Source organism: Hypomesus transpacificus, chromosome 14 (assembly GCF_021917145.1).
Source record: "Hypomesus transpacificus isolate Combined female chromosome 14, fHypTra1, whole genome shotgun sequence".
NCBI lineage: Eukaryota > Metazoa > Chordata > Actinopteri > Osmeriformes > Osmeridae > Hypomesus > Hypomesus transpacificus.
The window spans coordinates 10,806,071-10,833,867 of NC_061073.1; the positions used below are offsets into that span (position 1 = coordinate 10,806,071).

At 48.9% G+C, this 27,797-nt stretch overlaps 1 protein-coding gene across 1 annotated transcript; it reads left to right on the plus strand.

Moving 5' to 3' along the window:
- The first annotated feature begins 1,192 nt into the window (after positions 1-1,192).
- ppm1h (protein phosphatase, Mg2+/Mn2+ dependent, 1H) lies at positions 1,193-27,582 on the plus strand. The gene is made up of 10 exons (XM_047034918.1): positions 1,193-1,564; positions 6,394-6,559; positions 6,902-7,255; positions 11,111-11,223; positions 11,780-11,864; positions 12,079-12,197; positions 21,645-21,708; positions 23,380-23,487; positions 24,473-24,624; positions 24,867-27,582. The coding sequence occupies exons 1-10, from the start codon at positions 1,332-1,334 to the stop codon at positions 25,012-25,014; spliced, it is 1,542 nt and encodes a 513-aa protein (XP_046890874.1). The 5' UTR covers positions 1,193-1,331; the 3' UTR covers positions 25,015-27,582.
- Positions 27,583-27,797: the final 215 nt, after the last annotated feature.

The following is a 27,797-nucleotide window of genomic DNA, read 5'->3' on the forward strand; positions in this document are numbered from 1 at the left end:
TCTGGTCTCACGTTCATTATTTGATGTCAAGCCCAAATGTTTTCAGTCTACAGCAAAAATAAAGGAATTCGCCTCACTGTTCCAATACTTTTGGAGGGCACTGTATATACAAAAATATATATATTCTAGTCATCATTAAACGAGGAGGCGACATTGCAGCCTTTTTTTCCCAGTAAATAAAAAAGTGAGAGAAACATATCAAGGTATTGAGAGAGCTGGAAGAGGGAGAGCCGTTTGTATGATTTTAATGTAAAGATAAATTAAAGTTTTTTATTTTTAAATATCATTTGTTTCCGTTTTTTAATGTGCCCCTCGGATTAAACACTACCCCCCCCTCCCCCCCAGTAAAAATAAATACAATAAATGTATCATCTAAATTTGTCTAGAACCCCTCTGCTAATGACAATTATATATGCATTATCTATGAACACGTGAATACAGGATAGGCTACATTCCAATCAAGTTAGAACATTTTTATTTAATACGTTTACATTCAAGGTGGGGACGGTATCTTGATTAGTGTAACGTACAGATATGGTTTACAGGTGAATACATTCTTATCGAGAAGATTAGAATCGCAGAGATTAGTTGTCCGTAATTAGGTCACAGAAGCGCTCTACAATCTCATTCATTATGTATGGCTATTTTGAGCCAGTTCGCATCGGTAGCGTCTCTGGAGTTTATTAATTCTCACAGGAGCAACTTTCGTACTATAATGAGTAATAATAATATGAATAATGAAATATTTTTCTTTGAAGGCACTCAGACAGTAATTGGTGACTATATGCAGTTGATTCCTAATTCAGCTACTAAAGTAGCCTTCTTGTCTAGACAGTATTTTATGGGGTTGTTGTTCTGGGAAAATCTGCTGTTATATTCCGAATTTATTAGATGTAATACATTCCAACAAAATACTTATCAGCTGACAATTCACACTGCTTTGAGTGGCTACAAAGAAGCGGAGCAAACTAAGGTCTGTGATGGTCATCTACTATCTTGATCGAATCACAGCTACTAGATACAAAATACTAACTGTTAGATGAATGGATCTCGAGAAGGAACATTACCCACAATAAGCATTATACGGGGTTAAACCACAGCATTCCAGGAAACTACCTTTGACCTAGGCTAAAACCATCAACTGGTTGGTCACATGACTGTGCTCATCATGAGTTTATTTCCGCGTTCATCTTGGACTGAATGAATTGGAGAGGCGCAGACTCCGAAACAGTCGGCCCGCTTTCAGCGCGTCGCCGTGCAAGGGGGGTATTTGGGTGAGGGGACCCGCGCTTAACATTAAACAGTTGAACATTTGCTGCTGCTGCAAGACCATGCTCACACGGGTGAAATCAGCGGTGGCTAATTTTATGGGAGGAATGATGGCAGGTAGTGCGAATGGAGACCATCTCGGTGGATCGGATTTGCCGTTAAAATTCCCTTACTCAAGACCCGAGTTCCTTGGACTGTCACAGGATGAAATTGAATGCTCAGCGGATCACATAGCGAGACCAATCCTCATTTTAAAGGAGACAGAACGATTGCCATGGGCCACTGGTTATGCGGAGTAAGTATAGACCAATCGTTGCAAATTTGAGCTTAACGTCCCTTTAAATACCTAGCTAGCTTAGTGCGCTACTTGGAACTGCAAGTGTAAACATCAGCATCCTATTGTGCGCATTTACCGCAATGATGGATCAGGGTGTAATATAGCCTAGTTCACGTCTTTCTGAATTGTTGACATGAAGTGGGCATACAATACATACTGAAGCATAGAGGGGACGTTATAAGCAAAGACGGCCTAAAGTCTTTACGGTAAAAACCGATAGAATTTGATCTTAAAATGTTCATGTTGCTACTTTTTTTTGCTATTTTTGCTGATCTGAGTAAAGCATAACATGGAATATTTTTCCGTTTTCAGAAATAGACAGTCAATATTAGCTAATTCAATATTTACCTTACAAGATAATATTTTCATTGACACTTCAGTCAACAACAGAGCGGTTAGGGTTAGCTACTCAAATGCAAATTATTACAATTTTAGTTTATTTCCATGTTGGCCATGCACATGACTAAGTACTGGACCTCTGGCTGTCAGGAAGCAGCGGCAGTTTGCACTTCCTTTAATGAAAGGACACCTTGTTTACCTGGTTCATGCCATAAAGCGGGAAGTCTGCGCTTCTCTAAGAAGTTGAAGCACTAAAAACAGTGTATAACGTAAACATTTACGTTAAAATGTCAAATGTTTTCATGCCATCTGAAGGAAATGGAAATGGAATGCCTACTTAATTTGCATGACTTGAATGCACTGTTGCACTGTAAACCTAAAGTACCCTATTCTTACACTGTTTCCAACAGACAGACGGGCACACATGTTGGAGTTAGAATAAGACTTAACAGACAACATTTTTGTTTCAATTTAAACTTGCATATAGAATCACACATAATATCAGGGAGTAATCCACATAACATCATTCAAATATGTTTTTTTTCTTCCATAGACTACACTTCCGAGGTGCATGTCCGTTATCCAAACAGATGGATGGTTTTCCTACCTAATCATTGAATCAATCCTCTCAGCTTTCATTGCTTTTCCATTTCTCAGATGAGATGGGTTATTGAGTTAAAAAGACTCTTTTTTTTTTTTCTTTTTTTTGTAACTGGTTCCAGGGTCTGTCTGCCTGCCTCTTATGTTACAACTTGAACTCGAGCACGGCACTGCTGAACCCACATGGCAGCTTAGGTTCGATCACAACAAACTGGTGCGATTGCTCTGTTAGTGCGGTTCATTTGAACAGGTGTGAATGTTGCCATTTGAACCTTGGTGCAGGGGCGTGTCCAGACATTTTTGATAGGGGTGGCACAAGGGGTGGCCCGCCTCTGACTGGGCATATAGCCAATCATATTTTAAGATATTGGGGTGGCCAATCAGATTTCAGGGGTGGCCCGTGCCACCCTAGGCCACTCCCTGAACACGCCACTGCCTTGGTGTGCCCCCAATGAGAGGGCCGAAACCACCTGAATTGGTCCGTTTCCAAACAAACTCGGGTGCGGTTTAGTTGATATATGAACACAACATGGACCAAAGACATCTAAACGTCAAAGCTGTCCAATTAGATTGTGACCTTAACCATATGCCTTTTGTTTAGGTTCAGTGTTCAAAATGCCACTGTGAATGCTAAATGAACCAGGACTAAATGTATAATTACATTTTTTGGTCCGAATCAAAAGAAAAGAACTACAAGTGTAAACACACCCTAAGATGTACAAGTGTGAACACACTCTAATGCTGGGGACACACTACAGGATAATCGGGCCGATTTCCCCCCTTCTGACAATCCTAGGTAACGTCCCGATTATCTTGATGGTTCTACAGATTATTTGATCAGATGTTCCCTTGGTGTGAGGTGTGGTAAGAGTGACCAAACCTGCTGGGAAGAACGTCGGAGCCGCCCCGATCGGGAATCGTAAATAGTCAACATGTTGACTATTTCCGATTAGAAATCCTGATGTGTTGGGGAGCAAAACGGTTTTTGTCCTCATGTTTGTGGTCTCTCACATTTGGAAAATCTTATAAGATTTTAAAAGTCTTTTAGTGTGTACCCAGCATTAGATGTACAAGTGGCCCTCGTCTGAGTGGACCATAACCAGTCGGCTGGCATTCATCCACCCCTATGCATCAGCTAACCTGGTCTGACAGTTTTATTACACACCAACCAAGTTCATCACAACAAAGACATTTTATTCACCAAAAACATTGTGACTTTGGAAGCAAAGTTCAGGCATTGTCACAGCCTCAGCCAACACACACGACACACATCCAAACCCTGTGAGCATGTGCCGTGCATGCATCACTGTTTCTCTGCGGCACAGGCCGGCAGGCTAGGGGATTTGTCAACAGCTGTTTGACCAGCAGGCCATGTTGTTGTGCCCTGGCTGCCAGCGGGCGGTGTCCATATTGAGATGATGTGATCCACTTATGGGAGTAAACAGCATGAGGAAGGCGTGGCCTTGGCCCCGTAGCTGACATTTTCCACCCGAGGGATCTGCGAGTCTCGGAGCTGGGACGAATGAGGAAGGGTTAGACGTGTTTCCGGAGCTCCCTCTCCTGAGCCCGGTGATGCTCTTTCTCCCGTGCTCAGAGTCAACAAGGCCTCATGACTCAGTCCGGATCTTTCTTTCCTGTCAAATTCCCCTCTCTCTCCCTCTCTCCCTCTCCCCCCTCCCCCTCCCCCTCCCCCCTCCCCCTCCCCCTCCCCCTCCCCCTCCCCCTCCCCCTCCCCCTCCCCCTCCCCCTCCCCCTCCCCCTCCCTCTCTCTCTCTCTCTCCCTCTCTCCCTCCCCCTCCCCCTCCCCCTCCCCCTCCCCCTCCCCCTCTCTCTCTCTCTCTCTCTCTCTCTCTCTCTCTCTCTCTCTCTCTCTCTCTCTCTCTCTCTCTCTCTCTCTCTCTCTCTGTCTCTGTCTCTGTCTCTGTCTCTGTCTCTGTCGCTGTCGCTGTCTCTCATTTCCCTGCATGTAAAAACTCCCCCCCTCTCTTTCTCACCAGCTCTCTGTGTTTCTGTTCTTTTCCACGGTTTCCTCTCCCTCCTCAGTGGAATGAGTCAGTCTCTAACCTCTGACTGACAGCACAGCACTTATGAACTCGATACAAGCAGGTCGATGGTTGAGTCGATGCGTGCGCCTGTTGGAAGGGGGAGAGCTGTTGTGCTGACTGCATGTCTGAGGGAACGAGACAGTCATGCACACACACGGCACGCAAGTGGTACGGTACAACACACACACACACACACAGGCCACACAACAGTACAGTACGATACAGACCCACACAGAGAGCACCCGAGTGGTACTGTACGACACACACACACAGATGGCCAGCAGGCACATCACATGACGCAGCCTGTGTTCTCTATCTGAGCCTGTTTCTCTTCTCCATCTGACTCACAAGGGTCCAGCCATGTTTGTTTTCCTAGTTCACTGTGGAAAGGACGAGGTAGTTTCACTTCACACAGTTCAGCTTGCTTGGTCAGTGGCTTTATCTGGATAAAGTTAACTGATGTATGTCTTTAGCGGAAGTGAGTCATTTCATGGTGTCAGAAATAATTTCTCACCTATAAAACCTCATTTATTTTTTCTTGTAAGTTTGAGGTTATGTTTTGTCGAGTAGTATGTCTTGATAAAGCATCACATCCTTCTATGTCCACTGAGAGTGAGGTCTGGTAGTCTGGTAGGTACTTTAGTGTGCAGATAATGATGGTGATCATGTGAGCTGTGATTGCAGTGTTCAGTGCCCTTCCAGGGTCGTAGAACATCACATCCTCGTGAAGTGATGTTCCTGATACCCATATCTGCTTGTGGGCTTGTACGTTAAGATAACGAGAACACAAGCAGGATGTAGAAGAACAATTATCCACTCATCGAGAACAGTGATTTATAGCGACCGCTCTGTCTCTCTGTTGCACTTTGGAGGTGGAAAGGACTGATTGCTAATTGTGGTGGAAATGCTCTCTATCCGGCCTAGACTAGCCGTGCCAGGCCTTTGAAAACGCCTGGGGAGACACGAGCGCTCTGGGAGAGGAGGAACTGGCACACAGGCATTGTGTGGTTGGCAGTTTTGGTCAAACATCCTCATAAGTACTGCCTTATAACACAGTTCACTTATGCGAGGCCCTCTTGAATACGTTTCCACCCTCTGTCTTTTAGCTTGATTTGTTTCAGAATCAGTCCCTGAGAAAACAACGTTTCCTTTTTATCGAAGATGGTCATGAACAACCACGCAGAAAGACTCCAACCTCCAAATGTTCCCAGACAGACATGACTAATGAGGTCAGAGTTGTAAAGAAGCCGAATGTGAGCCAGTGGAAGAAGGTGGTAACCCAAGATGACAGGTCTGCAGAGTCTGGGACCTCGCCCCTGGCTCAGGACATGGCTGTCTCCTGGGTTGGAGGGATTCAGGGAGGATGTTGGGTTCTGAATATCACAGGCTTAATGCTCTTCTCTGCACTTTCCTGTAGCATCGGGTTAGGGTTTGTTTGGTGCTTTCTGGTTTTTCAACACTCTTTCTTACTCTCGTATTCTCTTTCTTTATCAATATTTTTCACATGAATATTGTCTTACATACAATATTATTTTATCTTCTGACTTTTTGTGACAGTAGAAACGTCCAATATGGAGAGAATTTCTAAATAATCTCAGACTCAGCATCAGAATCAAAGGTTTACACAAACAAGGAATTTACTATGGCAGGAAAGTGCATACAATAAACAACAAGAATCTTAAAAACAAAAGGGACAAAACATTTCAAAATGTGTGCGTAGGACTTGACCCCAGTGCTGTACGTGTGCGTGTAACGCGTGTGCGTGTAACGCGTGTGCGTGTAACGCGTGTGCCTGTTCTGCAGGGTGATCAACGCAGGGAAGAGCCCGCTGAACGAGGACCAGGCGTGCTGTGAGGTTCTGGTGCTTAAGAAGAGACACGTGGGGAGCTCCACCCCCAACAGGACCCCCACCAGCAGGAGGAGGTCGTCCCTGCCCAATGGAGAGGGCCTGGGCCCCAAGGACAACGCTGTGAGTCCCCCTGACCCCTCCAGACCCCCCCCTGACCCCTCCAGACCCCCCCCTGACCCCTCCAGACCCACCCTGACCCCTCCAGCCCCCCCCTGACCCCTCCAGCCCCACCCTGACCCCTCCAGACGCACCCTGACCCCTCCAGCCCCACCCTGACCCCTCCAGCCCCACCCTGACCCCTCCAGACCCCCCCTGACCCCTCCAGACCCCCCCCAGACCCCTCCAGACCCAACCTGACCCTCCAGACCCCCCCCAGACCCCACCTGACCCCTCCAGATGCCCCTTTGTCAAGGGATCTTAGGGTTTGAAGGCCAAGGTTAAGGTGTGTGTGTGTACTTCCAGGACTGCGAAGGCCTGACGCTCCACTACTGGGCCATGTTCGACGGCCACGCGGGCTCCGGTGCCGCGGTGGTGGCCTCTCGCCTCCTGCAGCACCACATCGTGGAGCACCTTCAGGAGGTGTTGGACGTCCTGCAAAACCCGTCTGTGCCGCCCCCCACCTGCCAGGGGGAGGAGCCCACCAACCACCACCTGACCCCCACCTCCCACCGGGCCCTCACCAGGGCCGCTTCTCTCAGGGGGGCCGCGGGGGCCCCCGGGTCCCCCTGCCCCCCGCCGACGCGCTTCTTTATGGAGAAGAAGGTCCAGCATGAGAGCATGGTGATCGGAGCCATCGAGAACGCCTTCAAGGACATGGTATGAGGGAACCAGTCAGTCCACTCTGCTAGATCTAGTCACATCCACTTACTTCCACTCTGCTTATAGCTACGGTGCCTCATGCGCTAACCACGCATGAGACATCCTATACAAGTCTCTGAACATTTAGTGCTGTACGGGTTCATCACCAGCAGTGCCACTGGGAACTGCTGTTTAAACGGCTTACATACAAATGTTTATGGATATAGAAATGTGTATGCTGACACATGCAGCCTAATCTGGGGTTATTTATAGGTCACTTCTACCCAATGTGACAGGGGGAGATGTGCTCTGATTGGAGGGAGCCAGTGTGGCAGGGGGAGATGTGCTCTGATTGGAGGGAGCCAGTGTGGCAGGGGGAGATGTGCTCTGATTGGAGGGAGCCAGTGTGACAGGGGGAGATGTGCTCTGATTGGAGGGAGCCAGTGTGACAGGGGGAGATGTGCTCTGATTGGAGGGAGCCAGTGTGACAGGGGGAGATGTGCTCTGATTGGAGGGAGCCAGTGTGACAGGGGGAGATGTGCTCTGATTGGAGGGAGCCAGTGTGACAGGGGGAGATGTGCTCTGATTGGAGGGAGCCAGTGTGACGGGGAGATGTGCTCTGATTGGAGGGAGCCAGTGTGACAGGGTGAGATGTGCTCTGATTGGAGGGAGCCAGTGTGATGGGGGGAGATGTGCTCTGATTGGAGGGAGCCAGTGTGACAGGGGGAGATGTGCTCTGATTGGAGGGAGCCAGTGTGACAGGGTGAGATGTGCTCTGATTGGGGGGAGCCAGTGTGACAGGGGGAGATGTGCTCTGATTGGAGGGAGCCAGTGTGACAGGGGGAGATGTGCTCTGATTGGAGGGAGCCAGTGTGACAGGGGGAGATGTGCTCTGATTGGAGGGAGCCAGTGTGACAGGGGGAGATGTGCTCTGATTGGAGGGAGCCAGTGTGACAGGGGGAGATGTGCTCTGATTGGAGCGAGCCAGAGGCAGTTCCCAGAGAGGAGTGGGTGTCAAACAGCTGGAAGCTGAAGATAAGACACTGCACCTACTCTCTCTCTCTTTCTTTATCTCTCTCTCGCTCTCTCTTTCTCTCTCTCTTTATCTGTCTCTTTATCTCTCTCACTCTCTCTTTCTCTCATATCCATTATCTGTAGCTGATTCCTTCAAACCAGCAGCATATGGTGTCAGCCGGCCGGCCAGTCAGTCCGTTAGTTGTCTATTCAGTCAGCCAGCTAGACAGCAATTAAGCAACCCAGCCAGTACTGTGTTCAGTCAGTCAGGTTGCTGCAGCTGCAGGTCTGCTCTAGTATTCTGGCCCTGCCTCAGGTCAAATCTAGCTCTGCTGCACAGTGGGTCGAAGGTTAAAGTCTAAGCCTAGCGGTTTGAGGCAGAGCCAGGGAGGTCTTTATGGTTCTGAAGGAAAAGAGGTCAAGAAGATCTAAAGATTGTTGCTTGGATCAGTTAAACCTCTTGTTGTCGAATCATAAGAGCTGTTCAGCTCACTTGGCCTGGTAGATTTTCATCTGGCTGAGCGGAGCTGGCCTTGGCAGTGGGCTTCTTGTGGAAGTGGGCGCGGATGCAACGTGAGATCGCATGTGAACAGAGATCGCATGTGGACAGAGATCGCATGTGAACAGAGATCGCATGTGAACAGAGATCGCATGTGAACAGAGAGCGCATGTGAACAGAGATCGCATGTGAACAGAGATCACATGTGAACAGCCACCTGTGTTTCTGAGTTTGCCGTGTAACCTCTTTTACGCAGGTTTTCTCTTCCTATTTCTTTACATTTGGAAACAGATGATTTTAGAACACATTTACACACTGCTAGAGTACCATAGTTATTCATATAAGAAATGAGCCTACAGGAAATAGCTGTTGAGGCAGGGATTCTGGGGCATGTCATGCGTTCATGTAAACATGCTCCATCCTGACCCAGGGAAGGCTGCTTGTTCCTTCTCCACTAGATGGCGCTGTGAGATCAACAGACTCCTGAATCTTCTTCATCCAGGCACCTTATTGCACCATTGTTGCTGCACCTGTGCACTTTACCGAAAGGGCTGCTGGGACACAGTCAGTGACAAACAAGGAAAGAGATGGTAGGAAAGAGAAAAGCTGTACACGAACAGCGTCGTGTGCAGAGAGGAGGCTAGCGTGCTGTTGAATATAAGAGCAGAGTTGGATTTTGCTTGAGTTTAGCTTCTATTCTGAACAATTGACTGGGATTTAGACCTTGGGGTGAAAATCTGATTGTAATTTCCCTAAATGTTTAGCTCACTCCTGTTTTGATTTAATACATGATCAAGTTGGCGTCTCATTCCTCTCTAAAGTCTTGCTGTTTCTCTCTCTGTCTCCGCCACTCTCCCTCTCTCTTTCTCCCTCCCTCCTCTCTCTCTCTCTCTCTCTCCCTCTTTCTGTCTCTTTCGCTCTATGACTTTGAGGCGGTTCATGTTTGGGTAACTCTGTCTCAGAGTTCACCGTGGTGAGCTTATCTTGTCAAGTATCCTCCAGAGCTGATAATTCTCTACTGACATGAATCACTGCATTCCTATGGAAACGGGCTGTTTGTGGAGCGGCTGCCAGGGACTGCTAAACAGGCAGGGACGTGGTGTCAACACCAGACACACACCACACACACACACACACACACCAGCGCACTCTCTGGCTTATCACTTGATTCTACTGAGAACAGGATGACAGAGAAATGAGACCCCCCTCCTTCCAGATCCCTAAGGTGTCCAGCCACTAGCTAATCCACAAGCTAACCCCACAAGCTAACCCCACGAGAGAGCTGTGCCACAGGGAGAGTGGCTCGTCACTTCTCCCGGTGTCTTGGATAAGGGATTCTCAAAGGGGAGTGTGTACAGATTGAGATACTTTTATTATTGATGGTGGCGGCTCTGACATCTGATTGCAGGAGAAACATATGCATTGCTCTGCATTCATATTTCATCTTAGGTTGAAGGACACCATCTTCTCTCTCTCTCACACTGTCTCTTTTTTCTCTTTCTCTCCCTCCTCCACTCTCTCTCTCTCTCTCTCTCTCTCCCTCTCACTCTTTTTTTATTTTCTCTCTGTCAATAGGGCGTAACACACACGTACACACACACACACACACACAGCCATGGAGCACACGACAAACCTACCTGAACGTGGTAAGTAGGGTGAAGTGCCTTGCCCAAGGACACAACGTCATTTTGCTGGGAATCGAACCGGCAACCTTCTGAATAATAGCCCGATTCCCTAACCGCTCAGCCATCTGACTCTGTGCATGTGTGTTCCACAAGGAGCAATGTGTTTTGGGACCCAGTAGATACATGAGGTTGTGCATCAGTCAGTTTTACATGCACACATAATGAGCAGAACATGTTTCCCTCCACGGCAGTGCAGACTGTTAAATACCTCGAATCCCTTCCCCACTCTTCCTCAGCCAGCGTTTAGATTCCAGACATGTTATTGTGTGGCAGACCTGCATGATTTAGGGAACTGCATGATTCAAAAGGATTAATTCAGTGACAGATTAACTATTAAAATAAATAATTTATGCTATAGATTTTTAAATCATTTCCTGGTTCAATTAGCACAAAGTTAATCTCCTAATTAGCCACTGTAATAAGGAGCACCTCTCTAACACCATGTATGCGGTTCATCATCCTGCTCTTTTCGCACACTGCTCCTTCAGTCATACATCCCATCCTGACCTGTAATATCACATAGTACATCAAGCGTTTTACGTTGTAGCTCCTCTGCTCCTGCAGAAGAGGTTACCCTTCAACAGCAGACTGAGTTAGCTTTTAACAGGCTAAAGGTACAAAATAATCAACAAAAATACCCCCTTTAATTGCATAGGTATTCTTGTGTGTGTGCAGGATGCGCAGATTGAGAGAGACAAGATGGTGTTCAACATCTCTGGAGGCTGTACTGCTCTGGCGGTGATGTTCTTACTGGGGAAACTGTATGTAGGAAATGCTGGAGACAGCCGGTAAGACTAACACACAGTACACACACACACACACACACACACTAACATACAGTACACACACACACTCACACACACACACACACACACACACACACACACACACACACACACACACACACACACTAACATACAGTACACACACACACATACAGTACACACACACACACACACACAGTACACACACACACACACACACACAGACACTAACACACAGTACACACACACACACACACACACAGACACTAACATACAGTACACACACACACAGTACACACACCACAGTACACGCACACACACACACAGTAACATACAGTACACACACACAGTACACACACCACAGTACACGCACACACACACACACAGTAACATACAGTACACACACACAGTACACACACCACAGTACACGCACACACACACACAGTAACATACAGTACACACACACAGTACACACACCACAGTACACACACACACACATCAGGCCAACCTCCCTGATATCCACGTCAGCCGTAACAATCCAAAACAAACAATCCTTGTTCTGTCTCCCCGGCTGCCTCAGAGCCATCATTATCCGGGCTGGAGAGGTCATCGCCATGTCAACAGAGTTCACTCCAGAGTCAGAGAGACAGCGGCTGCAGTTCCTGGTAAGAGTCAGTCACTCTGAGCCCTCTTTGATTCCACACAGCTGCCAAATCCTCCAAGATGTTACACCCTCTTTCCCTCTGGGACGGGTACTATGCTTATCTCTCCAGCTACCCTGCTCTGCGCCCGCTAGACCATGGGATTGTTTTCCCTTTCCCTCGGGCCGTGTCAATCTCTCCCTCTCCCTCTCGCTCCCCCTCGTCTCCTCTCCTGCAGGCCTACATGCAGCCCCACCTGCTGGGGAACGAGTTCACCCACCTGGAGTTCCCCAGGAGGGTGCAGAGGAAGGAAGTGGGCAAGAGGATGCTGTATCGAGACTTCACCATGTCAGGCTGGTGAGGCTCCTCTGCTGCTCCTGTACTGTGGTGTGTGTGTGTGTGGTGTGTGTGGTATGTGTGTGTGTGTGGTGTGTGTGGTGTGTGTGTCCTAGTCATGGCCATCGAGCACACTGAGTGTTTATCCATCAGTCTTTCCTTGTGCCCTGGGGTCAGATGAGCCACTGTTTGGCACAATGTCACATCATAACGTCACATTCCAAAGTTTCACTAATAACCTTGGCCCCGATAGCATGGAAATTGCCATCATCAACAGTCTCTTTGTCTCCCTTTTTTGTCCGGAACCTTGAAATAAGAATTCACTGACGGGGCAGTGCACTGTACGGAGGATCTGAATGTGGCTGCGACATTCGATGAGCTGCATCCAAGTGAAGGAACCTCAAGGACGGCTGTGTGTGAGGGAGGTGACTGAGCAGGGCTGTGTCAGTGAGCAGGCCTGTGTCACTGAGCAGGGCTGTGTCACTGAGCAGGCCTGTGTCACTGAGCAGGCCTGTGTCACTGAGCAGGGCTGTGTCAGTGAGCAGGGCTGTGTCAGTGAGCAGGGCTGAGTCAGTGAGCAGGGCTGTGTCACTGAGCAGGGCTGTGTCAGTGAGCAGGGCTGTGTCAGTGAGCAGGGCTGTGTCAGTGAGCAGGGCTGTGTCACTGAGCAGGGCTGTGTCAGTGAGCAGGGCTGTGTCACTGAGCAGGGCTGTGTCAGTGAGCAGGGCTGTGTCAGTGAGCAGGGCTGTGTCAGTGAGCAGGCTGTGTCACTGAGCAGGGCTGTGTCAGTGAGCAGGGCTGTGTCAGTGAGCAGGGCTGTGTCAGTGAGCAGGCTGTGTCACTGAGCAGGGCTGTGTCAGTGAGCAGGGCTGTGTCAGTGAGCAGGCTGTGTCACTGAGCAGGGCTGTGTCAGTGAGCAGGCTGTGTCACTGAGCAGGGCTGTGTCAGTGAGCAGGGCTGTGTCAGTGAGCAGGGCTGTGTCACTGAGCAGGGCTGTGTCAGTGAGCAGGGCTGTGTCAGTGAGCAGGGCTGTGTCACTGAGCAGGGCTGTGTCACTGAGCAGGGCTGTGTCACTGAGCAGGGCTGTGTCAGTGAGCAGGGCTGTGTCAGTGAGCAGGCTGTGTCAGTGAGCAGGGCTGTGTCAGTGTTGCCTGAAGCAGGTTCTGTGTGAGCAGATGTAGGTCAGGACTCTGACTGTTTCCTGCTTCCAGAACTCTCCGTCCAACTAGCTGCCTGTCTCACACACTTAGACACATCATGTATTTTTTATCAGGTTCCAACTCAGCTCTGCTTCAACAGTCAGGAGGACTAGAACTGGAACCGTATTTCACAGAGTCCCATTCCAGACTGGACACACAGCGAGACCAGCTTCTCACGACAAGCCTCTCTGGAAGGTTCCAGAAACCTTTTGGGATGTTCAGTTTTCAAGTTCAGACTGTTCATGTTTAAAGACACACGCAAGAATTTGCTAAACCATTCCTTTAGTCTCGTCTGCTGCCTGAGAGTCGCTGGTGCTGTTCACACTTTGATGTGTTCAGATGCCTTAGTGGTGTGTTATCTAACTACGTCCGTGAGCCACTTCAGTTTCTGTAGAAATGTCTGTTTGGGTGTGGGTGTGGGTGTGGGTGTGGACTGTATGAACCCAGCACACCCTCAAACACTAATGACAATACACAGTCCACAACACCTCTCTCCCTCCTCTCCTCCCGGAGTACGGAGCCACAGAGGGGGGGGGGGGGGGGGGGCGACAGACAACGACAGGAGAGACGTGTGTTCAGGCCCTTGTTCGGTTGATAGATGTTTGACTGTGTGCATGTTCTACATCCTCAAACAGCCCAGCAGGCAGGGCAGCAAGGCGAGAGGGCAGGATGGGCAGAGAGGGTGGGAGAGAGAGGGAGAGAGAGGCAGGGAGGGGGAGAGAGGGTGGGAGAGAGAGGCAGGGAGGGGGAGAGAGGGTGGGAGAGAGAGGGAGAGAGAAGCAGGGAGGGGGAGAGAGGGTGGGAGAGAGAGGGAGAGAGAGGCAGGGAGGGGGAGAGGGAGAGGGAGGCTAAGTTGGAGAGCTAAGGAGAGATGGATGTGTTGCAGAAACAGTAGAATGAGAGGAGGAGGAGGAGGGGAGGTAAGAAGGAAGCTGGGTGATATAGTCAGAGCAGCCAAGCCGGGCCAGGAGTAGTGTGTGGGGGCGGGGATAAATGACAGACCAGGGTTCTCAAATGAGAGGCCGTCTAGGGCGAAACTACTGAAAAGCTTGCTCATACACATTAACTCATCCGTTGTTCTTTAGCACTGCTGATGTCATGCCAATACATGTTGAATTAACACATTAAAATAAGTCATTTTCATTAGTAATTAATTAATTCAGAAGAGAAAGAATAAGAAGAGAGAGAAGGTGGGAGAGGAGACCATTTTCAGTGCGCCTGGAAGTTTGTTTCAGTGCATCCGTAAGTCACTGTAAAACGAAGGCAGAGCTTACTTAACCTAATACCTCAGCACGTTTGCTGCTTAAGACTTGAAAAGAAAAAGGGAGTCAAGTGGCTGAGCGGGTAGAGCATCGGGCTAGTAATCTGAAGGTTGCCAGTTCGATTCCCGGCCAGTACACATGACGTTGTGTCCTTGGGCAAGGCACTTCACCCTACTTGCCCCGGGGAGAATGTCCCTGTACTTCCCTGTAAGTCGCTCTGGATAAGAGCGTCTGCTAAATGACTAAATGTAAATGTAATGTAATGTAAAAAACAAGATGCACACATTGTTATGTTTGTTTCATTTCGCACTGATCAAAGTCTAGGACCATCCATTTGTGGCTTTTCCTAAATATTTAATCTTCCAGTATTGAAATTACATTAGTAAAAGCTAGTTTCAAGCTATTTTGTAGTTTGTCGTTGCTATTTCAGTTAAATGGCTGCTTCGTGTTCAGCGATTTTCTTGTCTTTCAAGGTTGCGATTCTCTTTTCTTTCAGGAAGTGTCGCACATATTCGTACTGCCTACTCGTGGGGTGGGGGTGGGGGGGAGAGAGAGAGGTGGGGAGAGAGGGAGAGCGGTGGGGAGAGAGGGAGAGAGGTGGGGGGAGAGAGGGAGAGAGAGGTGGGGGCAGAGAGGTGAGGAGGAGAGAGGGAGGGAGGTGGGGGGAGAGAGAGGTGGGGGGAGAGAGGTGGGGAGGAGAGAGGGAGGGAGGTGGGGGGAGAGAGGGAGAGAGAGAGGTGGGGAGGAGAGAGAATAGGAAAGAGGTGTCAATGGACTTTAAAATTCACTGTATGCCCATTTTACCCACCGAACTGTCGTTATTCAACTACGGCAAGGAAAACTCGGTTTTGCAGTCAATGACCCCTTTAAAAGAACCTGTCATATATATATACAGTGCCCTCCAAAAGTATTGGAACAGTGAGGCCAATTCCTTTATTTTTGCTGTAGACTGAAAACATTTGGGCTTGACATCAAACGATGAACGTGAAACCAGAGATCAACGTTTCAGCTTTTATTTCCAGGTATTTACATCAGGATCTGATGCACAAATTAGAAAATATCACCTTTTTGTTCGAACCCACCCATTTGTCACGTGAGCAAAAGTATTGGAACATATGACTGACAGGTGTGTTTTGTTGCCCAGGTGTGTCCTATTACATACATTATTCAATCAATAAATACCACTGAATGTCTACACTCAGGTTCAGATTGGGTAAGATAGGTTTTGTCTATGCAGACTGTATTCAGAGGTGAAAACAACATGAAAACCGGAGCGCTGTCTTTGGGTGAAAAACAAGCAATTGTGAGTCTTAGAGAAGATGGAAAATCAATCAGAGCCATTGCAGAAACATTGGCCATAGCCAGTACAACCATTTGGAATGTCCTGAAGAAGAAGAAAACTACTGGTGTACTAAGTAACAGACGTCGAACAGGTAGACCAAGGAAAACATCAGCAGTTGATGACAGAAACATTGTGAGAGCTGTAAAGAAAGACCCTAAAACAACTGTTAGTGAGATCAGCAACAACCTCCAGATGGCAGGAGTGAAGGTATCACTATCTACTGTTCGCAGAAGACTTCATGAACAAAAGTACAAGGGCTACACCAGAAGATGCAAACCACTCATTAGCAAGAAGAATAGGAAGGCCAGGCTGGAATTTGCCAAAAAGTACAGAGATGAACCTCAAAAATTCTGGGACAAAGTTTTATGGACTGATGAGACAAAGATTAACTTTTGCCAGAGTGATGGAAAGGCTAAAGTTTGGAGAAAGAAAGGAACTGCTCATGATCCCCAACACACAAGCTCATCTGTGAAACACGGTGGAGGTAATGTCATGGCTTGGGCTTGCATGGCTTCTTCTAGGACGGGCTCATTAATCTTCATTGAGGATGTAACACATGATGGCAGCAGCAAAATGAACTCGGAAGTCTACAGAAACATTTTGTCTGCCAATTTAAGGAAAGATGCAACCAAACTGATTGGCAGAGCCTTCATCATGCAGCAAGATAACGACCCAAAACACACTGCCAAAACAACAAAGGAGTTCATCAGGGGCAAGAAATGGAAGGTATTAGACTGGCCAAGTCAATCTCCAGACTTAAACCCTATAGAGCATGCATTTTACCTGCTTAAGAGGAGACTGAAGGGAGGAACCCCACAAAACAAACAACAACTGAAAGAGGCTGCAGTGAAAGCCTGGGAAAGCATCAAAAAGGAAGAATGCAAAAGTTTGGTGACGTCAATGGGTCACAGACTTGCTGCAGTTATTGAAAGCAAAGGATTTGCAACTAAATATTAAGTCTTATTCACTTAAATATGTTTTAAGTATATCTGTTCCAATACTTTTGCTCACATGACAAATGGGTGGATTCAAACAAAATGTGATATTTTCTTAGTTGTGCATCAGATCCTGATGTAAATACCTGGAAATAAAAGCTGAAACGTTGATCTCTGGTCTCACGTTCATTATTTGATGTCAAGCCCAAATGTTTTCAGTCTACAGCAAAAATAAAGGAATTCGCCTCACTGTTCCAATACTTTTGGAGGGCACTGTATATTTTTTCAAATCTGAACAAGCAAACACGTTGAGATATTTGGCAAAAGGTAGGCCCGAGTGCATGAACAAGTTTTTCAGTAGTTTAGCTCAGACGGCCTCTCATATTCTCATTGTCTGTGGTACCCTGTCCCCCCAGCATCCACCCTCTTCCCCCAGCATCCACCCTGTCCCCCCAGCATCCACCCTGTCCCCCCAGCATCCACCCTGTCCCCCCAGCATCCACCCTGTCCCCCTGTCCCCCCAGCATCCACCCTGTCCCCCCAGCATCCACCCTGTCCCCCCAGCATCCACCCTGTCCCCCTGTCCCCCCAGCATCTACCCTGTCCCCCCAGCATCCACCCTGTCCCCCCAGCATCCACCCTGTCCCCCCAGCATCCACCCTGTCCCCCTGTCCCCCCAGCATCCACCCTGTCCCCCCAGCATCCACCCTGTCCTCCCAGCATCCACCCTGTCCCCCTGTCCCCCCAGCATCTACCCTGTCCCCCCAGCATCCACCCTGTCCCCCCAGCATCCACCCTGTCCCCCCAGCATCCACCCTGTCCCCCAGCATCTACCCTGTCCCCCCAGCATCCACCCTGTCCCCCCAGCATCTACCCTGTCCCCCCAGCATCCACCCTGTCCCCCCAGCATCTACCCTGTCCCCCCAGCATCCACCCTCTCCCCCCAGCATCCACCCTGTCCCCCCAGCATCCACCCTCTCCCCCCAGCATCTACCCTGTCCCCCCAGCATCTACCCTGTCCCCCCAGCATCCACCCTGTCCCCCCAGCATCCACCCTGTCCCCCAGCATCTACCCTGTCCCCCCAGCATCCACCCTGTCCCCCCAGCATCCACCCTGTCCCCCCAGCATCCACCCTGTCCTCCCAGCATCCACCCTGTCCCCCCAGCATCCACCCTGTCCCCCCAGCATCCACCCTGTCCTCCCAGCATCCACCCTGTCCCCCCAGCATCCACCCTGTCCCCCCAGCATCCACCCTGTCCCCCTGTCCCCCCAGCATCTACCCTGTCCCCCCAGCATCCACCCTGTCACCCTGTCCCCCCAGCATCCACCCTGTCCCCCCAGCATCCACCCTGTCCCCCAGCATCCACCCTGTCCCCCTGTCCCCCCAGCATCCACCCTGTCCCCCAGCATCTACCCTGTCCCCCTGTCCCCCCAGCATCCACCCTGTCCCCCCAGCATCCACCCTGTCCCCCTGTCCCCCCAGCAGCCACCCTGTCCCCCCAGCATCTACTCTGTCCCCCAGCATCTACCCTGTCCCCCCAGCATCCACCCTGTCCCCCCAGCATCCACCCTGTCCCCCCAGCATCCACCCTGTCCCCCCAGCATCCACCCTGTCCCCCTGTCCCCCCAGCATCCACCCTGTCCCCCCAGCATCCACCCTGTCCCCCCAGCATCCACCCTCTCCCCCCAGCATCTACCCTGTCCCCCCAGCATCTACCCTGTCCCCCCAGCATCCACCCTGTCCCCCCAGCATCTACCCTGTCCCCCCAGCATCCACCCTGTCCCCCAGCATCTACCCTGTCCCCCCAGCATCCACCCTGTCCCCCCAGCATCCACCCTGTCCCCCCAGCATCCACCCTGTCCCCCTGTCCCCCCAGCATCCACCCTGTCCCCCCAGCATCCACCCTGTCCCCCCAGCATCTACCCTGTCCCCCCAGCATCCACCCTGTCCCCCAGCATCTACCCTGTCCCCCCAGCATCCACCCTGTCCCCCTGTCCCCCCAGCATCCACCCTGTCCCCCCAGCATCCACCCTGTCCCCCAGCATCCACCCTGTCCCCCTGTCCCCCCAGCATCCACCCTGTCCCCCAGCATCTACCCTGTCCCCCTGTCCCCCCAGCATCCACCCTGTCCCCCCAGCATCCACCCTGTCCCCCTGTCCCCCCAGCATCCACCCTGTCCCCCCAGCATCCACCCTGTCTCCCCAGCATCTACCCTGTCCCCCCAGCATCCCTCCATCCCAGGAACAGAGGAGAGAGAGACGGGGGAATTCCTCCGACTTTACACACTAACTCCCTCACTTCTGTTACTTCTCTCCTCTCCAGAGCCTGTTGGGAACTCAGTATAACGTACGTTTAGCCTGTATTCAGAAAAAAACTGTGCTGAGCATCAGTCCCTATATCCAAGCTATTGTTCGTCCATAGAGGTTTGGCAGACGTTTATTTGATGTGTCTTCTTGATCATCTAGAGTCCCACTATGTTTGAACGAGGACACAATTCCACTAGCTGTTCAATGTCACCCCAGAGTTTATTGCTGTTTGTGTGTTATTGTGTGTGTGTTAGTATGTGTGCATGTTGATGTGTGTGTGTGTTAATAGGTGTGCATGTTGCTGTGTGTGTATGTGTGTTAGTATGTGTGCATGTTGCTGTGTGTGTGTGTGTGTGTTAGTATGTGTGCATGTTGCTGTGTGTGTGTTTGGCATTGAGATACTGATCACGTAAAGCTGTTTTTGTCACCTCTCTGCACAGAGCAGCAGTACTCTCTGTCCCTAAGAGATGAGATCACTGCTCTCTACTGCCCATCTCTCCATGCCCTCAGAAGGGCTCATACTGAGCTTCCATACCTACCTCCCTCCCTCCTGCCCTTCCCTCTCCTCTCTTTACCTCCCCTCCTATCCTTCGTTCTTTTCCATTCCTCTGACCAACGTCCCTCCTCCCCTCCCTTCTGGCTTCCCCCCCCTCCCTCTCCCCCCCCCCCCCCCCCCCCCCCCCCCCCCCCCGCCCTCTTCCTCTGCTCTCAGACCACAACGTTGGTAAATCAACCTTGAATGTGAGAGCGTTCCTGTTGTGGTCAAACAGCGCTGTAGCTTGGGAATGCTGTTTCCTGCTGCACTGTTTGTTATTGAGTTATGAGGGGGAGCGAGGTGACTGTTCCGGGAGCAGGATTAATGAATCACAGTCCCACGGTCACACGCATGTCATCTGCTGTGTGACAGGCACCGTCTCCATGAAACAGAGTCAAGTTACTGGCTCTGGGAATTACTCGCCTACAAACTCTGAAATAATAAAGAGGAGGTGATGAAGCACAGGGAATTGACTGTCCACTGTAGTTTGACTGTCCACTGTAGTTTGACTGTTCTAAGCGGTCTGTGTTGTCTGGATCGAGGGCCGTGTTCCAGCTCTCCCAGTCGAGCCTTCCAGAGAGCTGCTCTGCTCGCTGACAGAGAAGTGCTGAGTGCTACAGTCCCGCACGCCCAGGGTGGAAACATCTGGTCTCCCCAAGTGAAACCAGTCATCTAAAAACCATCCCGCTCCCTGCTAATCCTCTTTACAGCCACACAGCTGAACTGCATTTGACAAGGTATGGACCGCTTCCATACACAGATGCTGGTTTCCACAGTCCCAGAGCCAGGTGTGACGTGGGCGAGAGGGGGTGAGCCTTCTCAAGGTGTGTTCTGGAGGGTTTATCGCTAGTGGCTCGAGTGTCTGTTTTTGGTAAAGGTGTATAGAGGAAAAAAACATTACAGAATAGTGCCGTGTGTGCAGTTTGAGTGCACAGACCTTGTTGAAGAGTTGAAGGGGGGCTAGACTACTGTAATCACCTGTACATGCACTCACCGTAGGCTTGGAATGTTTGAATGGAAAATGTTCACATCTTCACCTAGTCAGATGATTATGGTGAATTATTCATGAGTGGGGGAAGTTTAAGATCGCTCAGAGAATGGGTGAATATGGGCCGAACGTACACACACACTGCACATAGATGTACACACACCCAAACCAGAGCATCTTACATATTCAGTGTCATTTTGCAAGTGCGTATCACAAGGGAGAGTTCTGAAAGACAAGTCAGAGGGGAGTAGAGAAGAAAGATATGCTAAGGCCCTGTCTCCCTTTTTCATCTGTCTTGTCTGTGTTTTTATATATTTTTATATATATATAAAATATATATATATATATATATTTTTTTTACAGCCTCTCTTTCTTCCCAGCACTTTTTGGTCTGCAGCGAGGGCCCTGTGGGGGAGGCTGTGGGAGGCTTTGAGGCTGGGAGGCTCTGAGGCTGTGGGAGGCTCTGAGGCTGTGGGAGGCTTTGAGGCTGGGAGACTCTGAGGCTGTGGGAGGCTTTGAGACTGGGAGACTCTGAGGCTGTGGGAGGCTCTGAGACTGTGGGAGGCTTTGAGGCTGGGAGACTCTGAGGCTGTGGGAGGCTCTGAGGCTGTGGGAGGCTTTGAGGCTGGGAGACTCTGAGGCTGTGGGAGGCTCTGAGGCTGTGGGAGGCTCTGAGACTCTGAGGCTGGGAGGCTGGGAGGCTGTGGGAGGCTCTGAGACTCTGAGGCTGGGAGGCTGTGGGAGGCTGTGGGAGGCTGGGAGGCTGGGAAGCTGTGGGAGGCTGGGAGAATCTGAGGCTGGGAAGCTGTGGGAGGCTGGGAGGCTGCAGAGCGTGCACAGCCTGTAACTCTGCCAGCCGTAAAACAAAAACCCATTAAAGTCCTCTCTCCTCTGCGCAGGGCGTATAAAACCATTGAGGACGACGACCTGAAGTTTCCCCTAATCTACGGCGAAGGGAAGAAGGTAAGGTCAGCGGCCGCTCGCCTGCCTGCCTGCCCGCTGTGCGGCCCCCGCAGCATGCCTGCCCGCTCTGCGGCCCCCGCAGCACGCCTCGCCTCGGGGCACCATCCGTCACCAGGGGCGAGAGAGCGCTCGCTCCGCCTGCAGTAACCACCTGGTCTCTCTTCATCATGCCTTCAGTCGAGCTAGAGAAATACTGTGGCTTTTCAAGGTGCTGCCAAGGTGTATTCCTGTTCCTCACCCAGGGGCGCCAGGTTTGTGAACTCAGCGAGTAGCTCCTGCTCCAGGTATACAGAGGTTGTAACGCTTTGAAGGAGAAGCACCATGATTATCCGCTCTCTCACTCCACACACACATACACACACACACACACAGCCTAGAGCTGCTGGTGTGTGTGAGATGTGTGTGTGTGTGGACTGGTGTATATCACCCCAGAGTGTTGTCTGGAATCACACACTTCCTGTCACAAACCTGGAAAAGTCCGTCCGTCAGGCCTGCTTTTGAAGCGAAGCCAGGAGAAGAGTGAGCGTGTGAAGGGAGAGATGAATTGATAGGAAAGAGAGAGGGAGAGAGAGAGGGGGGGGATTGTGTCTGGTATGGAACAGGAGCACTACAAAGCTTGCCACACTTAGTGATTTAATCCCAGGGTATTTCTTCTTCCCTGCCTGAGGGTCTTTACTTTAAAACAGTCATCCTCTCCTCATCCCTCGCTGCCTTGTTTGTTGTGTGTCCTGATCACCGGCTGGTGCTGCTCTGGCTTTATGCCGTGCAGTCACTTCCAGCCACCTCTTCACTCGGATGTTAATGATATATAGATATTCATTCAGCCTGTCTCCCCGGCCCTGCACCCGCTGGAGGTGTGGCAGTGATGTGCACAGACAGAGGGGGCTCGCAGCGTGGATACGAGAGTGAGACTGGGTCTGGAGCCGGGGAGATGGTTAAGGATTCAGAGGGCTGGAAGACGCCGAGCGGAGATGCTTCTGCTGTGCTTCACAGAGCCATGAACAATCCCCCTTCCATCACATTACACGCAGCACCCTCTTCTGATGTGCTTTGTTTTTAATGAAGAGCTTGTGTTTATTTGCCTTGATGCGGTTTATCCATGCACATCGTATGTCCCCTGGGTTGTCCTCCTGCTGATTGTGGTGGAATATCTCTGGGGAAGTGCTCAACGAGGGCCGGTATTTAGTAGATCTATTGAGACCGGCAGCTTGGCTTGAAGTGATGTAGGAAACAGACAGATCGGTTTGAGATAGACTAGGTTTGGTCTTAGGACAGGTAGTGCAGTAAACTGATTAGGACACGCATTAACATATAACTCACCTGTTTTAAGACTGAGTACAAGGGTATGTTGGTGATTTCTACATCTATAGTGAACCAAATGTGTTCATTTGTTATTTCAATGTAGATATTGTATTTCACGAGTAACGTAGCTCCATTCCATGGCCTGACTGAGTTAAGGCAGCACCACTCTGAGTCAGAGGTGAACTGAGACCAAGTAACCTTGGAAACAAGAGCAAACAAACATTTTAAATAGTTGCCAAAACAAAGCAGCATTCTGACCTCCAGAGAGAGTTAGTTGACCTCCAGAGAGAGTTAGTTGACCTACACAGAGAGTTAGTTGACCTCCAGAGAGGGGTCGTTTTCAAAACGGGTATGTGATGTTCTTCGCAGGCTCGTGTTCTGGCTACGATTGGGGTTACCAGGGGCTTGGGAGACCACGACCTTAAAGTCCACGACTCCAACATCTACATCAAGCCCTTCCTCTCCTGCTGCCCTGAGGTAAAGTATTGTCTGTTTATATAAAAGTTGCTATTATATACCATTCATGTTATTCTTCCTTGTATGAATGACTGTAAGTCTTGGTTGGATGATGGTTCAATGATGATAATTACTGTGATAAATAAATGATGGACTGTATCCTGAACTGGAGGGTGAATACCAGGAGTCTGGTTTGATCATTGCAGACACATCGCAGTCTCTTCAAAAAGAGTACTTACCTCGTAACCGCATATCGCACACGTACTCCATCCCTCCCTCCCTCCCTCCCTCCCTCCCTCCCTCCCTCCCTCCCTCCCTCCCTCCCTCCCTCCCTCCCTCCCTCCCTCCCTCCAGGAGTCAGACTGCTCTCCTTCTCTCTCTTGATCTTTAATTCAGAACCACAGAGTTCAGTCCTGGTTCAGCAGGTATGTGCTCTCTTTTGAACATGTTTCCTCCCCTCCGACGAGTTATCAGCCAGCGCCTGGCTCCTCCGAGACAGTAAACACAGACTGGATACATATGGAAGATGGCGTCTGTTCATTCCCTCACCAACTGGCTGGGAGGAATCTCTCACAGGGTTGACTAAAGGTCAAGGTTCATCCTGTTGACCGCGTGTATAATAGAGGCAGGATTTAACCGGTTTTAGCTTCTGCTGCCTGAGTAAGGTGAGAAGCTTCTCATGGAGAAACTAGTGAAGTTACTGTAGTTTAAGTTGTCTAACATTAATATGTGTTATAAGACTGACTAAGACCTTATTACCTATTAACTACCTCTAATTACACTCAACTCTAAAGTGGTACCATGGTACCTAGTGTTCATGTGACTAAACAGGAACAGTGGGCTGTAAAAGGGGCGTGATTCCTTCACAGATTTCCTCTCCCTACACAGAACACGTATGGATCACAATCTCCAGGAAAAATGTGTGTACTGTATATCTTGATACAGCGCCAATCATCACTTCCTGTCTCCCCCCTCCATCACTTCCTGTCTCCCCTTGCGCCTCCAGGTGAAGGTGTACCCGCTGACGCAGTACCAGCATGGGGCAGACGATGTGCTGGTGGTGGGGACAGATGGCCTGTGGGACGTCCTGTCCAACCAGGAGGTGAACGAGGCCGTCACCGGTTTCCTTGCCAACTGTGGCCCTGACGACCCTCACAGGCACGTTCCTTTCACGGCTCAGCTGATGTCGAAGGTCACAGCTGAAACGTTGTCGTCGTCCCCCCCAACAAACATTGCTATCTTGTAGTAATCATGCTATATACAATTTTGGATAAGACCTTGTCTTAAGTTCACTGGGGTTCCTGCCATGTGTGTTTGGCTGAAGACAGGTTCTAGGGACCGTCTTTTCTCGTACAGTGATGTGAGCGTGGAGAGAGTTCTAACAGCCTGGTTCCCCCCAGGTACACCATGGCGGCCCAGGACCTGGTGATGCGGGCGCGAGGAGTGCTGAGGGACCGTGGCTGGAGGATAGCCGACGACCGGCTGGGATCTGGAGACGACATCTCGGTCTACATCATCCCTCTGATGCACGGCAACAGGCAGACCTAGCAACCGCTGGTCCCTGCGACGGGAGAGACGCATGGTTCGTATCTCCTCGACACCTTCCCCCTCCTAAACCCTGACCAGTGTCTTTGTCACGCTTACTGCTCTCCCGACGTGAAGGATTTTCTACTTATGATGAGTTGCCGTGGGAGCTTAGTTCACGGTATGAGGTTTTGTCCAGGATTGTACCAGACTAGCATCGGTCAATGTGAAGACGAGGGTCAACGAAGAGCCTTCTCTTTCAGACCATAGCCTCTCATTAGGTTGTTAATGTGTTTCTTCTAGTGAAGGTGTGAACACCTAGTGTAACCAGCACACTGCAGAAGATGAGACTAGTTCACCAGACCCACATGGTATAGAAAAGGCTAGTCATCATTGTTGCTGGGTAGTTTGGATTTAGACTCAAATGTATACTTCCCTTTTGTAGAACAAACAAACCAGAGGAACACCATTGGGCCTCTACTTACACTCTCTCTAACTGACCTTTTTAAGTTGTTAGACGGCTACTAGCCTCGTATGTTATTTGATGAAGGAGCAGGAAGTGATCGGAGGGGGTTAGGCATGTGGGAACCTGTTTAGGATGTGAAGATGTGAATTGAGATATTAACGTTATTGACAATAAGTATGTAAATATGTTTAAAATGGTGACATTTGGGATATTGTGTATATGGTTTTGTTGTATGATTGTACAGTGTATAGAGACCCTGCTTGAAGTGTATATACTGTAAGTGATCAAGCCCCTTATCTTCTAAGGATCATCTAAGCCCTGCTTGACCAAGGTCAGCCGTCCATTGCGTCCACAAATCTCTAAATAGTGCAATCCGCCAGTAGACATCCCTTAGCTTTAAGATTTCAGAGTTACCTAGTTCCTTCGGCTGCAGTAGGACAACATGAAGTCAGTCTGCTGTGAAGGTGGCTGCCACTGGCCCATCACTGGATACGCTCTGGAAAAAGCGTCTGCTAAATTACTAAATACATTTTATTTCATTTTAAACTTGTATTTATTTATTTTAAAAAATATTTTCATTTTCTTGGTCAGTTGTGGTCGTGCTGAGGGAGAAACAATGATATAGCTGCACTCAGAAGTAACATAAACTAATGTGTATATTATTTGTTTATTTTATATGAACGGTAGTGTAATTTAAAGTTTTTATTTGTTTCTGATACTGAAGAACCCACTGGTATGACTGAAAAATATTTGGTATTTTGATAGCAAACCTGTATTACATCTTGAATAGATCCAGCCCCTGCATTGGTGAACCATTTAAATTCAACACAGTTCCTTTCTAATCATAATGAAATCAAGTTTTCCATCTACCTCATGATTTAAAAAATCCACTTTCCTTGTTTTACCTGTGTGCATTATCTCTTTGTGTGTCTGTTTACAAATTTAATGGACAGCATTTTCTGGTAGACTTGCCAGTCTTTTAAATTAGTCTAATCTGAAAATGTAAGCACTTCGTATTCGATGTTTGTGCACTGTGATTGATATGATGATGCCTATGCCAACTGACGTTTGAATTCAGTTGGTATTGACATCATATCTTACTGAATTAATTTTCAATGTTGACATTATTAGAGAAAACGGCTGTGTGTCCTTTCTAAAATATCAGTGACTTCTGACACTGGAGAAACAGATTGTGAAATGTATGTGGTGCGGTTTGCTTGTCTGAAAATCAACGTGAATTAGTTTATTTTCCATTATTTTGAAATTATGTTTACTATTAATGGATTGTTGAAGTTACGTCACAACTCAGGAAGCTATGTGGCAGATATTTTATGCTGTTGTACAGAAAGTGGTTGGTCATTTCATTGTTAAATTCTTCAGAATTTTGTGTCAAGTTCAGAATAAAGATCTGTTATTTACGTTTTGTTCATCTTAACAGACGACTGACGTAGGGCATTACTTATTTAAATGGATGTTTAGTTGTTAGGTGTTAATATTTGTTATTCTCCTCTTGTCAGGAACAGAATTGGAAGTTGACGTTGTAAAACTGAACACACTTTCTTAATGATAATAATACATGTAATGCTAACTAAGGACTTCCCTGAATGGCACTATAGGGCATTCTGCAGGTGTCTTCAGACATGGCAGAACCAGTGATCCACTAGCTTGTCATGTCTTGTTGAAACTGGAGGAATACTTCTTTTTGTACCAAGTTTTCTTTCTATCCCTTAAAAGATGCTTTTGCTCCGATCTATCCGTCCTCTTTTGTAACTCTGAGTTCCTCTTAACTGTTCCTGGTATGATGCATGCTTCTGTTCAAACATTGTTCTTCTTCCCCACTCTAGAGAGAACCACTGTAGTTGCTTTATGAGACTTTAAAAGACGGTTGAAGAGGCAGGTGGAGGTTTAAATGAATGTAAAAACATGTAAATACAGCGCAACACATACTTCTGGAATAAGTATTTCCTTTGTGACAATGTATGTGCTGTACATTTGAAGTTCAACATTCGTAACGTCTTGAAAACTTGAGTGCATTGTAAAAAAGATGACTAGAGTTGCTTTTCAATTTGATTAAAGTACTGGATGATAAAGGACTCATCTTGTTCTTATTGGCTGGGACACAGACTTGTTAATTGTGATGAGAGAAAAAATGCTGTTCCATAATGCATGACATTCAGGTATACAAGGAATGGCTATGTGAATAAGGCTAACAATCTAGGCAAGGGTATTCGTCTGAATAAAACTGTTGTGTTACAATGACCCAAAGTGATATTCCTGGAGACAGAAACTCAATGATTCAGACACGTTTCTGACTGTTGAAAGAGTGCGTAAATATCTGTTC

Bases quoted from the DNA above. Each gene is read 5' to 3' on its own strand.
- ppm1h (XM_047034918.1), top strand. From the start codon at position 1,332: ATGCTCACACGGGTGAAATCAGCGGTGGCTAATTTTATGGGAGGAATG. The intron at 12,198-21,644 runs GTGAGGCTCCTC...TCCTCTGCGCAG, and splicing joins GACTTCACCATGTCAGGCTG to GGCGTATAAAACCATTGAGG. The intron at 23,488-24,472 runs GTAAAGTATTGT...TTGCGCCTCCAG, and splicing joins TCCTCTCCTGCTGCCCTGAG to GTGAAGGTGTACCCGCTGAC.